This window comes from Leopardus geoffroyi, chromosome B4 (genome assembly GCF_018350155.1).
Source record: "Leopardus geoffroyi isolate Oge1 chromosome B4, O.geoffroyi_Oge1_pat1.0, whole genome shotgun sequence".
Classification (NCBI taxonomy): Eukaryota; Metazoa; Chordata; class Mammalia; order Carnivora; family Felidae; genus Leopardus; species Leopardus geoffroyi.
Genome location: NC_059341.1, coordinates 12,874,395 through 12,890,151, shown reverse-complemented (window position 1 = coordinate 12,890,151; position 15,757 = coordinate 12,874,395). Strand labels below are relative to the sequence as shown.

General features: G+C 43.2%; 1 protein-coding gene across 3 annotated transcripts in view; it reads left to right on the top strand.

Annotated features, from left to right (window-relative positions):
• FRMD4A (FERM domain containing 4A) overlaps positions 1–15,757 on the top strand; it is a 612,832-nt gene that overhangs the window by 277,723 nt on the left and 319,352 nt on the right. Inside the window, exon 1 of one of the 3 annotated variants that reach the window (XM_045464723.1) lies at positions 1,426–1,803. The exons of the other annotated variants lie outside the window; for them this stretch is intronic. Within the exon in view, the coding sequence (XP_045320679.1) occupies positions 1,738–1,803 (66 nt within the window). The 5' untranslated portion in view covers positions 1,426–1,737. Of the gene's footprint in view, positions 1–1,425; positions 1,804–15,757 lie in introns of those variants that run through there. 3 annotated transcript variants of the gene reach the window in all.

Genomic DNA, 15,757 nt, shown 5'->3' with positions numbered 1-15,757 from the left:
TAGTATGATGCTTTTTATCAACTTTTTTCCTTTGTCCTTTACTTTGTGGTTGCTTTGTTTAAATGTTAAATGCTGACTCAAGGGGGTCTGTATCTCCTTTGGGAAAATGGAAATTCATGGAAAGATCCTAAATTGGAGAGTTTCGATTGTTCCCACTTGAGACCAGAGCTCTGCCAACAGAAAGTGGGGAAAGTTTTATTGTAGAGCAGAGACTTCTTGTAATTCCTCAACTCCACCCGGGGCACCCTCTTCTCTGCCATCAGTATTGACTGTTAAGTGGTCACATTCTGTGTGGAGTCAGAGACTAGACTCTCCATGGATCATTCGGCTTGTTTAGGGGACAGGACAGAACTCACTTGCAGACCAAGGCTGTCTGGGTTAGGACGTCACAGCAGGAATGGCCACTAAAGACTTGACAGCCAAGTGTTCCTGAGAGATTTTCCCAGGCCTGAAAAATTGTCCAAACCAGGAGTCTTTCTTAGGATATAAGATTTCAGCCTTATAAGGGAAAGAAATTCTTACATAGGCTACAACATAGGCGAACCTTGAAGACATGCTAAGTGAAAGAAGCCAGACACAAAAGGACTGGGTACAAACTCCGTACTGTATAATCTCACTTATATGAGGTACCGAGAGTAGTCAAATCCATAGAGACGGAAAATGGAATGGTGGGTGCCAGGGGCTGGGAAGAAGGGGGGTGACGGCGATTTGTCTAATGGGCACAGAGTTTCAGTTTTGTAAGATGAGATCGGAGATTGGTCCTACAGCAATGTGAATGTACTTAACAGTACTGAACTTGACACATAAATGCAGTGAAGATGGTGAATTTTACGTTATGTGCGTTTTACCACAATGTTAAAATCTTTTAGGCAAGAAAAAAAAAATGTCAGACTTTGAAGGCCAAAATGGAGAAATGACATTTGCAAGATATAGTGGATGTTCTTTACTGGCAGAAGCTTGAGGAGTTGACACAAGAGATTAAATTTTTTTCCTTGATGTTTATCTACTCTTGCAAGAGAGGGGGTGGGGAGGACAGAGGACGGGGGAGAGTGTAAGGATCTAATAATATTCTGAGGAAAAATTTAGTACCCCCACAACTTTCGTTTCCTTGTTTTTCACAAGACTATGTGCTTTTCTGTCGTCGTGTACAGAACAAGGTCTGATGGGTTTTTCACAAAGAACTATTGATGGCGTGTCTGTGTGAATTGCCCCAGCATTGGTCACAGCCAACTTCTGTGGGACCCACTGCCCCCGCTCTACAATACACTCCAGTGTGCTTGGCCATTTATGAAAGGTCAGAAATGAACTGAGAAATGGGCTAGAGTCAAAAACATGTGGCCCTATAAATATCAGAGTCAGACGGCTTCCTCCATTCTCTCGCTGCTGCCTGGCATCATCCCCCCGGCGCCTTCTCTTTCGCCCATTTTTGGGGTTTCACGCAGCACCTCAGACCAGGAAGCTTGCGAAGAGCAGGCGGTGGCTGGATTCTTTACCTGGTGACATCACTTTGCACCCAGGGTGGTCCCCTAGTGCCATTAGTGCAGATTTTTTCTTTTTAACCCTTGAAGCTCTCTGGCTACAGAGCTGCATCGGCGCGGTCTGCGATGCTCTGTTCCGCGTCCCACTAGTGCCCATTCCGCCTGTGCCTAAATTTGACACCGGCCGTGTTTTCTGAGCTGAGGAGTGTGCAGGTTGGGGCCACCCCCCGAGGCCTGAGCGCAAATCGGAGCATTCGTTATGACTCTAGCCGCCAAACTGGAAGACTTTGAAGTGACGCTGGAGCACCTGCTCATGGATGTGTTTGTAAGTAGAGGCTTTCATTTATTCCGCACAATGGGTCCTCCTCTGCCACCCCCAGCGTCTTTACGACTCTGTCCCCGTTGCTGAATAGGATTCTATTCCACAGTTGTCCAGTTCTCACACAGCGTCTTTATTTCTCGCTCGTGTGCCTCGGGGGAAGAAAACCATAAAGTGGCTAAATGCCTGAGTGGCGCGGAATGGTCTGTATGGATGACAGAGCGGAGAAATGGCTTCTCAGAACAAGTAATGTCCAGACGTCTGAATGAATGGGTTGAAGGAATAGAAAACACCTGCCCAAAGAGACAGAAGCAGCCACAGTAGGTACTCCCGGGGAGACTTAGATGTGTTTGTGAAGTGAAGTGATCATTCCAGAAAACAAAGGAGAGGGTGGGCTCAACATACTGTATTTTTCCCATGGAGCGTGCAGAGGGTGGGAGAGAGAGAAAACATCACTCTGTCCAGAGCACCGGTGTCTCGATCTTGTCCACTCTCCTAGGGATTAGGTTACTAAGACTTCCTCAGGAATTGATTTTATGGGATAAGGCTGTTTGAGTGACTGGTTTTTTAAAGCAGCAGCAGCTGACAAGGATACTTCTATTCCTGTGATGGTTTTAGAAACACAATCTTTGAAAGCCCCCATCATCCGTAGCAACCTAAACATCATTTCTACCCCCAAACCAACCACGGTCATTCTTACTCTTTTCTCGGGGTTTTCTGTTGGTGATAGGTCTGTTTTGTATTACTGATGGGGGCGTAGGGAGCTACAGACTGTGTGAAGCATGCAGGGGGTAATACAGCTGAAAGAAAAGTGTTCTCCTTCCAAGAACAACACTGGCGCTCCCCTGGGAAAGGCGGTGGTGGTACATTTTGAGGACCAGCCAGTCTGTGTCTCGAATCTGGAAAAGGCTGTGGGGGGTTGGCCCTTTCACTATACATCACTAAGTCCCTTTCAGGAACCTCACAGGGAATGGTGTGTTTTGGCAGACGTGAGAGTCTGGGGTTTCTTTTCTTTATTAATTTATAATCTGTCATCTAATTGAGGCAACATTATACTGGCAGGATTCCCGAAGGGAATCACCCTTTGCAGGCTGGATACTGGGGTCCCAATACCTCGCATTCATTCTGACTAGAGGATCAGGAAGTTATGCCTTCAGGAGGAATGTGTCAAGAAAGGAGAGCGACCTTCTGGATTTCCAGTGACGGGAGGTTCATGGCCAGCATCGCTATTTTCTGAAGTATACGTAGAGACTGAGCCGCAGGATGGGAAGTTTCTTTGCCAGCTGATACCCTCTGCCCAACCACCATGGTCTGCCATGGTGGTGGCCGTAGGGTCTTGTCTGGGGGGTGGTCTGTGTGTGGCATACCAAAGGGTGAGTGTGAGCTTGGTCACCTCAGGGAAAAATTAATCAAGAAGTTGTTTTATTTAAATACCACCAAGTCGTTAATGTAGTCCCTTTCTGTCCTTAGCTGCCCCTCCCCCCAACACACACACACTTTTCCAATTACTTCCAATAATCTTGTTTGCGTGTTCCTAGATATACTCTCCCCTAGAAGGGAATGGGATCACATACTCCACCCTTTTCTGTAAATACAACCCTTAATTTCATGGGCCCAGTTTAGGTCCTTAGTACCTCTCGCTTGGACTAACCATCTAATTATTCTCCTATATCTATTATTTCCCTCCAGTTCATCCTACCACTTATCATCTCCAGATCAGCCTCTGTATACTCTATTTTATTAATTGCTGAAAAATATTGTTCAGACTAATTTGAGGTTCACAGCCAAATTGAGCAAAAAGTAAAGAGATTTCCCCTGTACTCCGGTTCCCACACACTCACAACATCCCACACTATAGCGATACGTTTATCACCATCAAGGAACCTAGACTGACACATCATTGTCACTCAGTAGTTTACATTATGGTTCACTATTGGTGCTATACATTCTATGGGTTGACTATGGGTGACTAATATGTGACGTGTATCCACCATTGCAGAATCATGTAAGATGGCTTCACTGCCCTAGAAATCCACTTTGCTCCATTGATCCCTCCCCCCTCCCTCCTGCCTGGCAACCACTGATCTCTTTACTGTCTCCTTTCCTATTTTGCCTTTTCCAGAATTCCATATAATTAGGCTCATACAGTATGTGGCCTTTTCAGATTGGTTTCTTTCATTTAACGATATGCATGTAAGTTTCCTCCGAGCCTTCTCGTGGCCTGATAGCTCATTTCTTTTTAGTGCTTAATAATAGGTTGTTGTTTGGATGTGCCAACGTTTATTTATTCATTAACCTACTGAAGATATCTTGGTTGCTTCCAAGTTTTAGCAATTAGGAATAAATGGCTATAAACATCTGTGTGTAGGTTTTCGTGTGGACATAGGTTTCAATTCATTTGAGTAAACACCAAGGAGTTCAATTCCTGGATTGTATGGTAAGTGTTTAGTTTTGCAAGAAATGACCAAAGTATCTTCCAAAGTGGTTATGCTGTTTTGCCTTCCCATCGGCAATTGACAAGCGCTCCCATTGCTCCGTATCCTTGCCAGCATTTGGTGTCATCAGTGTTTTGGATTTGGGCCATTCTAATAGATGTCTAGTGGTATTTCATTGTTGTCTTAACTTGCCATCGCTCAATGACATATCACATGAACATCTTCTTCATACGCTTACTTTCCATCTGTATATCTTCTTTGGTGATGTGTGTTAAGGTCTTTGGTCCACTTTTTAAACCGGTTGTTTGTTTCCTCACAGCTGAGTTTTAAGAGTTCTTTGTCTCTCTGGGATATCGGTCACCTGTCAGATACATCTTTTACAAATATTTTCTCCCAGTCTATGGCTCGTCTCATTCTCCTGGCAGTTCTTTGCAGAGTAGTTTTTCATTTTCATGAAGTCCAGCTCATCAATTATGTCTTTCATGGATCTTGCCTTGGTGTTATGTCTAAAAAGGTATCACCACATCCAAGGTCATCTAGATCTTGTAGGAGTTTTATTGTTTTGTGTTTTACATTTAAGTCTGCAATCCATTTTGAGTTAATTTTTGTAAATGCTATCAAGTCTGATGTCTAGATTCTTTTTTTTTTTTTTTTTTTTTTTTTGGCATGTGAATGTTCAGTTGTTCCAGAACTGATTGTTTGAAAGATTGTTTTTCTCCATTGTACTACCTTTTCTCCTTTGCCAAAGATCAGTTTATTTTATTTATGTAGGTTTGTTTCTGGGCTCTCTATTCTGTTTCATTGATCTATTTATCTATTCTTGCACCAGTATCATACTGTCTTAACTAAAGTAGCTTTATAGTAAGTCTTGGAAGTTGAGTGGTATCAGCTTTCTCCAACTTTTTTACCATCAATATTGAATTAATTAATCTGGATCTTTCGCCTCTCCATATAAGCTTCAGAATCAGTTTGTTCATATCTACAAAATAACTTTCTGGGATTTTGACTGAGATTGTGTTAATCTATAGATAAATTTGAGAAAAATTGACATTTAGATAATATCAAGTCTTCCCATCCATGGACATGGAATTTTTCTCCAATTATTTAGATCTTCTTTGATATCTTTCATCAAAGTTTTCTCATGTTCCTCATATAGATTTTGTGCATATTTTGTTAGAACTTTCTATACCTAAGTAATTCACTTTGGGAGTGCTAATGTAAATGGTAACATATTTTTAATTTCAAATTGCACTTGTTCATTGCCGTATATAGGAAAGCAACTGACTTTTGTATATTAACCTTGTATTATATAACCTTTCTATAATCACTTATTAGTTCCAGGAGTATTTTTGTTAATTTTTTCAGATTTTCTATATTAACAATCATGTCATCTATGAACCAAGACAGCTTTATATGTTGTATGTTCTTTCTCAATCTGTATACATTTTATTTCTTTTTCTTGTCTTATTGCATTAACTAGGATCCCAATATGGTATCGGAAAGCAATGACGAGAAAGACATCGTTGCCTTGTTCCTGATCTTAATGGGGAAACTCCCAAGTTTCTCACCATTAAGTATGGTGTTTAGCTGAAGGCTTTTTGAGGATATCCTTAAGTTGGGAAAGTTCTCTATTTCCTAGATTATTGAGAGCTTTTATCATGAATGGGTGTTGGATTTTGTCAAATATTTTCTCTACATCTATTGATATGATTGTGTGAGTTTTCTTCTTTAGGATTTTTTTCATTGCATTTTTGTTTCATTAGTTGATTTTTAATGTTGAAACAACCTTGTATACCTGGAACAAATCTCACTTTTTATCCTTTTTATACATTGTTGTACTCAGTTTGCTAATATTTTGTTGAGAATTTTTGCATCTGTGTTCATGACATATATCAGTCTGTAGTTTTCTAGTAATGTGTTTGTCTGGTTTTGATATTAGAGCAATGCTGACCTCATAAAATGAATTAGGAAGTATTTACTTCTGTCTTCTGGAAAATATTGTGGAAGATTAGTATAATTTCTTCCATAAATGTTTCACAGAGTTTAGCATTGTACCTATCTGGGCCTAGGGCTTTCTGTTTTGCAAAGTTATCGATTATTGGTTCTGTTTCTTCTTATGTGAGTTTTGGCAGATTGTCTTTCAAGGAATGGATCCGTTTCATTTGGGTTATCAAATTTGTGGGCACAGAGTTGTTCATAGTGTTCATTTATTATCTTTTTAATGTCCAAAGGACGTCTCCTCTTTCACATCTGATAGTAGTAATTTGTGTCTTCTCTCTTTTTTTAAATTATCCTAGCTAAACATTTATTGCTTTTATTGATCTTTTCAAAGGACCAGCTTTTGATTTTATTGACTTTCGCTATTAATATCCTATTTTTACTTTCATTGATTTTTGCTCTAATTTTTATTTTTTTTTTCTTTCTGCTTACTTTAGATTCAATTTGCTCTTCTTTTTTCTACATTCCTTAATGGGAAGCTTGTATTACTGATTTTTAGATTTCTCTTCTAATTTATGCATTTAATGCTATAAATTTCCCACTGAAAACTTCTTTCACTGCACTCCACAAATTTTGATAAGCTGTGTTTTCAGTTTCATTTAGTTCAAAAAACTTTTAAAAATTTCTTTCTAGATTTCTTATGCGATCCATGTGTTATTTAGAACTATGGTGTTTAATATTCAAGTATACTCTATCTTTTTTGTTATTGATTTCTAGTTTAATTCCATTGTGGTCAGAGAGAAGACATCATATGACTTTTAATCTTTTAAATTTGTTAAGATGTGTTTTATGTCCCAGGAAATGGTTTATCTTGGTGAAAGATCCATGTGAGCTTGAGAAGAATATGTATTCTGCTTTTGTTGGATGAAATAGTCTATAGATGTCCATCATATTCAGTTGTTTGATGGTGTGGTTGAGTTCAACTTTGTCCTTCCTGAATTTGGGCCTGCCGGATCTGTCCATTTCTGACAGGACAATATTGACATGTCCAACTATACTAATAGCTTTATCTTTTTCTTCTTGCAGTTCTATCAGTTTTTGTCTCACATATTGTGACACTCTGTTATTAGGAGCATATATGTTAAGAATTGTTATGTCTTCTTGGAGAATTGGCCCATTTATCATTATGTAATACCCCCTTTATTCCTGATAGTTTTACTTGAAGTCTGCTGAGTCTGAAATTAATATAGCTATTCCTACTTTCTTTTGATTAGTATTAGCATAGTATACCTTTCTCCATCCCTTTGCTTTCTACCTATATGTGTCTTTGGGTTTCTTATGGAAAACATATAGTTTGGTCCTGTGTTTTGATCCACTCTGATAATATCTGTCTTTTAAGCTGTATATTTGGACTATTGACATTTAAAGTGATCATTGATATTGTTAGATTAACATTTAACTCTATTTGTTACTATGTTCTTATCATCAAGCTCAGAGATTCTTTCTTCATCTGTGTCCAGTATACTAGTAAACCTATCAAGTCACTCTTCTTTTCTCTCACAGTTCCTGATCTCTAGAATTTCTTTTGAATCCTTAGAATTCCCATCTCTCTGTTTTCATTTCCATCTGTTCTTCCATATTGCCAACTTTTTCCATTAAAGCCCTTAGGATATAAATTTTAGTTGACTTTTTTTTAGTTCCTGGTCTGATAATTCAAATTCCTGCCATATCTCACTCTGTTTTTCGTGCCTGTTCAGTCTCTTCAAATTGGTTTTTTTTTTTTTTTTTTTTTTTGCCTTTTAGTATGCCTTGTAATTTCAAGGTGGACATGATGTATTGTATGAAAGGAACTATGGGAAATAGGCCTTTAGTAATGTGGGGGTAAGGTATGGGAGGAGAGGCATTGTATAGTCCTTTGCTCGTTCTCAGTCTTTTAGTGAGCCTTCGGGACTTCATCTTCACCAGTGTTTTTCAAGTTTTTTTTTCCTCCCCTAGGTGAGACAGGATAGGTGGAGGGGCTGAAGTTGGGCCTTTTCCTTCCCTCACTTGGAAACCTAGCTCCGGCTGCAGTTGTGTATTTCCCTTCCCCAGGAGGCTCCCCAGGAAGGCTTCCCTTCCCCATTGTTTAGGCTTTCATAAAATAGTTTCTCCTGAGGGCAAGCCTTGTTAAGAAGGGCAGGATCCTCTGATGTATTTCCATTTATACATCCCTAGAGAATATTGAAAATGAGCTTTAAAGTTGCATGAGCTTGGGTCTCAGTCCCAGCTCAGCGCCACTTCCTACTTGTGTGACTGTCAGCAGGCTAGCAAGCATTTAATCTTTCTGAGCTTTGATTTCCTTATCAATAAAATACAGCTAATTCTACCCAGCTTACAGGATCGTAGTGAAGATCTCAAAGAGGTAATTTAGAGCAAGTGCCCGGGGCCATGCCTGATGCAAAGGAGGTGCTCATGGGTTAATCCGCATCTTCCCTTTGCCTTCCCCTATAAAGGCATCTGTTTCAATCCCCAAAGTACAATAAGTCATTTTCTGTTTCTTTACTCCTATGTTCACTCTTACCACTCCCACCCAACACTCTCCCTGGAATTATCAGGGGTTTTGGTTCTGTGAATCACAGCATTTACTCCTGGCCTTGACTTCATCAATCTGTGGCCATTTCTCCTGACTTCTCCCAAAATGGCAAGAGGTACCCGGTCCTGAGCTCTGCAGCCAATAGGGGCGTGGAGCCCTGGGGACAGGCTTCTTCTGCTTTCCAGCAGGGTTTTCCTGGGTAGGGCCTCTGAGCAAGGTGACTCTGGGCTGCCTTTCCAGAACCACCTCCCAGGAGAGAACCAGAGAAAAGTGTCCAACATCCCATGGGGCTTGAGGACTTGTCATTCATAGGTCACTAACTCTCCTCTCAGCACTGCTAAGGAATATAGGCTTTCTCATGTGAGTCTAATTGTCTAGAAAAAATATTTGCATCACAGTCCCATCAGCCTTAGGTTTCCTCTGTTGCTCATAGTATGCTCATCAGGATGTCATCCCACTCTCTGAAGAACAGCTGTTTCCAGATTGACACTTCCTTTCCAGGATTACAAAGGCCCACTGGGGGATTTTGTGGGAATGCAAGGCTTCTGCAAGATACGATAAAAGGGACATATCAGACCTGGTGTTTCATAATTAGTTGTCACCACTCTGGGGCTCCTGTAGCCGCTACAGTGCTGTTGGGTTCACGAGAGGAAATAACATACATGAGTGTGTACATGAGTGTATTCATGCAAACACACACACACAATATCACAGCAAAGTGAAGAACACAGAAGGTCCAGTCAAAGTGCATGAATGCCCCTCTCCAGGAGAATCTCCAGAATTGGTGGCAATGCCCTTACTGACGTATTTGTCTTCCTTCCTTTCGTCCTTGTGTCCTCATCTTGTGTCAGAGGATTTAAGGTTCTTTTCAAGGTGGTTTGGAGGCTTCTCATTCAGTAGCCATTTCCATAGCAGATCCATAGACCAAGAGCTCTGAAACGTACACCGAAGGAAAGGAAAACGGAGGAAATCAAGCAGGTCTCCTGAAACATTACTTGTCAGATCGAATAACCCAGTATCAAGACTCGAATCGGTCCATCCAGAAGGAGGCCAGGCGGCTCCAGCTCTCCCTTCTGCTGCCAGAGAGCTGCACACACTTTCTCAAGGCCATCAGTGACCCCCTAACGCCACCCACTGCTCCCAGTCCTTACCTGTTCACAGTGCCCGGAACGTTGCTCCTGTGTTTCCAACTCAGTTCTCATTTTTATCAAAATGATACATGTGCATGGCAATGTTCATAACATTTTAAAGGTGAAGAGGGACTAGAAGGCTTATAAAGAAAAGCACCAGGCTTCAGACCCTTTCTCCCCATCTCCGGGTCCTCTCCCCGGGAACATCCTTTGTAAGATGAGGCTTTAACTTACTTGAAAGCTTCCTCCACATCCCTACAAATACTTGTCTCTCTCCGTCCACCTTTACCAACATATCTATACCACGGTTTCAATCAAAATTCAGTTTTATTACGATGGCCAATGTATTGTTTACACGGGAGAAATGGTGTGTATTATGATCACATCTCCTGGATTTTACAACTTTCTGTTTTTCCAGGTGGCAGTAATTGCCTTGTTTCATTGTTTGCTTGATTTTCTGTGCACCTATTAGTCATTTTTCTCTAAGATCTTTAATCTTTAAGGAGCTTTGTATCTGCTCTCAATTTGGTGCACTCATCAGATACTCAATCCATGCGTTTTTTTGTTTGTTTGTTTGTTTGTTTGTTTTGAGACCTCCTTCCGGGGCTCCTCCATGCTCCTGCTTTTGGGCGAGCTCCTCTCTGAGTCCCTAGCACAACTGTGTTCTTGGGGCTCCTCTTTTCATTATTCTGAGAAACCCCTCTGTCAGCTCTCCTAGGATTCATTCTCCTTTACTTGGAATACTTCAAATACCACCCCCCCCCCTTGCAGGCTTAACTTTCTTTTACTGGAGACTATCTTCCAGTAAACTCTTGAGAAGAGGTGTGTGAGAAGAAGTAAATTTTGTGTTCTTGAATGCCTGCCCTCACACTTAACTAATAACTTGACTAGTGGTTACTTGTCTGCAGTTGGAATCCGAAGCAACATTTCTAGGTCCGACTCCCCTCTTACGTTCCAGGTCAAAATGTTCGGGCACCAGGAGCTCTGTGTGTCCAGAACTACTCATTATCATCTCCCCAAACCTGGTCCTCCTTCTGGGTACTTGGCTAATAGGACCATCCTTCCTCTACTCCATCATGATAGAGGATCACTGTATGCCTCCCTCTACCATTTATTTTTCCCCAGTATCTTGTATTCAGCCTTGCACTGCTGTCCTGGTTCTGGGCTCCATCACCTCTCGCTTGGACGATGGCAATAACCTTGCAACTGTTCTCTTGGCTTCTGATACACCTGGGCTCTCCATCCTACCACTCAGCCTTTACCACTCAAGCTCAAGAAGTTCAGGCTAGATGGTGTCACTTCCTTGCAAGAAGTAGCTTGTAATGACTCCTGTTGCTCACGGATAAGTTCTAAAATCTATTTTTCTATAACCTGCATGTCAGAATCCGGCTCCACTGTCATTTCTTACCGCCTTTATTCCCACACGTGATTCCACTATGTCACTTAATTTTCACACGTCTATTATCTGCATTCGTGCTATCAGGGTTTAGAATTCAAAGAGAATGAAGTACGCCCAGTACAGTAACAGTGAGAGTCCCCTATGCATCTTCGTTCACATCTTAGCACGTGTCCATGGTAGGTATTTTGCCCATTCTGGCCTTGATCGTCTACTGTGTATCCCTTTTGCATTTTGACCTATGGGATGTTAGGAACCATCTAGGACACACTCAAGATAAACCCTATTCTTATGATGGGAGGTTTCTCAGCACCCATCTTTAAACAGATCAAGTGCTTTCCTTTCCCACGTTGGTAAAATACAGACCAGGTGGGTTATCCCAGAGAACCATGGGCAATTGGGCGCCTGCCCTTGGGAGTGACACTGTCCTGGGCACAGGACAGAAAGCAATCTCACGGCCCCAAAGCAAGCCACTGTCCTTTGCAACACCAGAGGGATTACTTAAAACAAGGTAACCATTCTCCTATTAAAGAAAATCATATTAAACTTCTCCTGGAAAAAAAGGTAGCATGGAAATTAGTAGCAGATTTAAAAGTTGATCATTTGCCACCCAATGCTTATCTAAGACACCTGAAATTTGAGAGCTGCGCCTCGTAAAAGTCAAAAGCCAACATCCATTGACTCTGTTTAGAGGTGTACTATATATATTCAGCTAATCCTGGGTCGTCAATACCATAGATAAGAACATTATTTATTTTGCCATTCTGGGTGCAATTACACAGTTTACCCTGTGCAAACGGCACTTCATAAAAATGGCAAATCAATGCTAGTTATCAAAATCCATCCACATGGATAGATAGCCCATGAAAAAGAGCTTTGCAAAACGGTCTCGCAAGCCAATCCACACAGCCAGCCCCACACGGGTCAGCTTATTACCCGATTAATCACACAGGCATCCTGGCAATCTTATCGATTCTTCAGGACCTGGACATGACATCACTTCGAATAGCACATGCAATAAGCCATTACCACCATGCAGAATAGCCATTATCCCAGGCTACAGCCATTGATTGCCTGACTTAGCCTCATGCTGGGAAGGGCAAGTGGAGCTCTGATGGGGGCAAATCATATCCAGGGCAGATGTGAAGGACTTTTATGTGGAGGAATGAAATTCGTCTGCTGCTTGCAAGCTGGATCTCTGCCTGCTCCCTCCTTCTCTGGGTGAAGAGTTGAATAATCCCGCCAGCAGGCTGATGAGCTGGTATTTGGTGCCCATGAAGCAAAGGGTGCTAAGACAGAATCTAGACTAATCCTCCGCACAGGCCGTTCGTATTTTCTACTTGACATTCCCTACAGCTTGATCATTGCCATCAAGATTGAGTGAGATTCTTGGATCCCTGGTTAGCACAGGAGGTTTCCAAGCAGCAAATGCTGTATTTTCTCCCCTACCCTGGAAGAATGTAAGGTCTGGGTTCCTTTGTGACCGGATGTGTATTTTTGAGTTGATGGGGAATGGGGTTGGGGGGGTCTTCTTCTGGGCAAATTAATTCTCTACTCCTAGTTACCCCGATGAAACCTACCGAACAGGGCATTCTCAAAGGTCTAAAAAGAAGCCTCTTTACCACCCAGTATATGTGGCTAAGCTGTGTGACCTTTAAGGAATTCAGATGGATGAAACATGTATGTCCTAGGAGAATATGTATGAAGAGGCAGAGAGGTAGATGGTGAGATCCAGGAAGGCTGTTATGTTGAAGCAACAGGAAACAGTGTACCAAAGTGAGAGTGGAAATTGTGTGTGTGTGTGTGTGTGTGTGTGTGTGTGTGTGTGTGTGTGTACCATTTCCAAAGAACTTGGACAGACTGCATTTTATCCTATTGGGTAGCTCTTCAGCAAACTTCCAGGTTTCACTATGAATACCTCATCACAGGGGGGAACTAAGCATGAGGAACAAAAACAAATGCTTCCAGAAAGCAGAAGTTCCCTTGTGTCCTCCCTTCTTGGAGCAGCACCTGATCCATAGCAGGCATCTAGCAGAGTCCAGCAGTTAATGAACCCCGAAGCCTCTTTCGGTGTGACCTGGGCCAGGTGACTTCATGTCTCTGGGCCTCAGTGTCTTCATCTTCATGTAGGGAAAAGGCAAAGTGCCCATTTGACAAGACGTTACGAGAATTAAAGAATTAATACATCTAAAAGCTTTTAGAATGGTGCCTGCAGCAGACTGTGCCTTGAAACGGGGTTGCCATTATTCTATTAGACCCTCAGTAAAATTAGTGCTGAATGAATGATGCCGTGTAAGCAATAGAAGGATGTTTTAAAAATTGGTTTAGACGGGGGCAAAGCCAATATCATAGAGCTTGGCGTGGAATACAAGGAGAGCACAGACAATGTCATATCAGAAGCAATTAGTAGACTCATCCCGGCCCACCAGACCTCTACCAGCAACGGTAATTAGGAGCCAAACTGAACAATTCGGTTCAAATTCCTTTTATTTTCTTTGCCTGGCTGGTCATGGAGGCAGACTATTCAATAAAGCCCAGAATGTAGCCTAAATAGGCAAGGGAAGTTAGAGAGAGACAGAGGGGAAGGAAGGAGGGAGGAGAGAGACAGAGGGGAAGGAAGGAAGGAAGGAAGGAAGGAAGGAAGGAAGGAAGGAAGGAAGGAAAGAAGGAAGGAAGGAAGGAAGGAAGGAAGGAAGGAAGGAAGGAAGGAAGGAAGGAGGGAGGGAGGGAAGAAGGAAGGAAGGAAGGAAGGAAGGAAGGAAGGAAGGAAGGAAGGAAGGAAGGAGGAAGGAAGAAGGAAGGAAGGAAGGAAGAAGGAAGGGAAGGACGGAAAGGCAAGAAGCAAAGAAAATTTTATCTGCCCACCCCCCTGGCTACAATTGTCCCTACAGTTTCCTCCAGATGCCACACGAGGAAGAAGAGACTGTCCAAAAATGGACACTGCCACTAGTGTCCTGCATCAGGCCAAACCTGCATTAAAACCAAGAGGCCCCTCAACCATCCTCCCTGTGTGACCTGTGAATAGTCTCGCCGGCCTTGGCCCTTTGAGGTCTGGTGATAACTGTGTTGCTTGATATCTTCCTCCTGCTCTTGGGGATATTAGGTTTCATATTTGGCCTAAATTCCGGCCTCTTTTCAAACAGAAAATTATGGATGTGGGTAGCACTTCTGTTCGCGTCACCTCAGCCATAGCTTACTCTAATAAGACGTGACATGAATGACCCAGGTTGGCTGAGTCAGGAGCTAACGGGAATGGTGACGGAGCGTTGAAGAAAGACAGGGCTTCCCTCCCAAACTCCCCTCACCCAGGCTCCAGGAATGTTCCAGATTGCTGAGGAATTCTTCATGTGTGTCTTTGGCTCAGTCTCATCCCGGTTATCCTCCCACCTGGTTTGCACGACAGCAATTAACCCCAAACTTCATTCAAAGCCAGTGTTCCCTCTCCTGGCTCAGGGCTACCGTGGATTCCTCGTCCCTGTCCCTCTGCACGAGCCCTGCTCACCGAGCTGCCTCTACTGCATCCGTAGTCTCTCTGTGGGACTGGCCTGGCCTCTAAACCCAGCTCTTATCCTGTGGACGGAGTTCCTGGTGGGGTCTTTGAAGACCCTGCCTCCTTCACGCTGCGGTTCCCTGGTGTAAGTGACGTGTTTCTTCCACTTAGTCGTTTAAGATCTCTTTCCCTGGCCTCCCTCTTGTTCTCTGCCCCTCCCCCATGGCCGCTGGGCTGATCCGCGAGTGGCCATGGCGCCCACGCGCACACCCAGCCGGTGGAGTCTCCCCTCTTCCACGGCTGCCTCCCACTATCTCCGTGTTGTCGAATGCTTTCTCTCCGACAGGCCGTTATCCCCAAGCCCCCCGCCCCCCGTTCACCCCCCTGCTATCGGTGACCAACAACACCCATTTGATCTGATACATCTTACGTCGGTGCGTCAAGACCATTGATTTTCCAGAAATATGGTTCAATCGATCCCCATGCATTTTCATTCCAGAGTTTGAATGTAAACAATTCTCACTGAGATGAGGAGGAAGTGTTCAAAATAAACAAACAAAACCCCACTCTACCCACCTTCAGTGCTCTGCTCCAAGAGGCATCCAAAGCAGGGGCTTCAGAGGCTCTAGAACAGAAGTGTGTCTTCTCCACCCCATGTCCCCGGGTTCACTGACACCGCACCCCCATGGCATCCTCCCCATCTGTCCCATGGGCCATCACCCTGTGCCCCGGATGTGCGGGGAACCTCTGTGCCCGCCATCCTGGCAAAAACGTGCTTTCTCCAAGTCGTGTGCTATTCCAAACGTTCTCCCCTTGCTTTTCTGTTTTCTTTTAGTTACTCCTTATTCACCATGTCCCAGTCCTTTGGTCCCCCGTCTCTGGCCTCAGTGCCGATCCTGGTTTACCCTCAGATCTCTTCCTTCTCTTTCCGTCCCCCACCCCTATGGCTGTTTCCAAGGCTCCCTGTCAACTGTCATCAGCGCATGGAGGCTGGGGAGG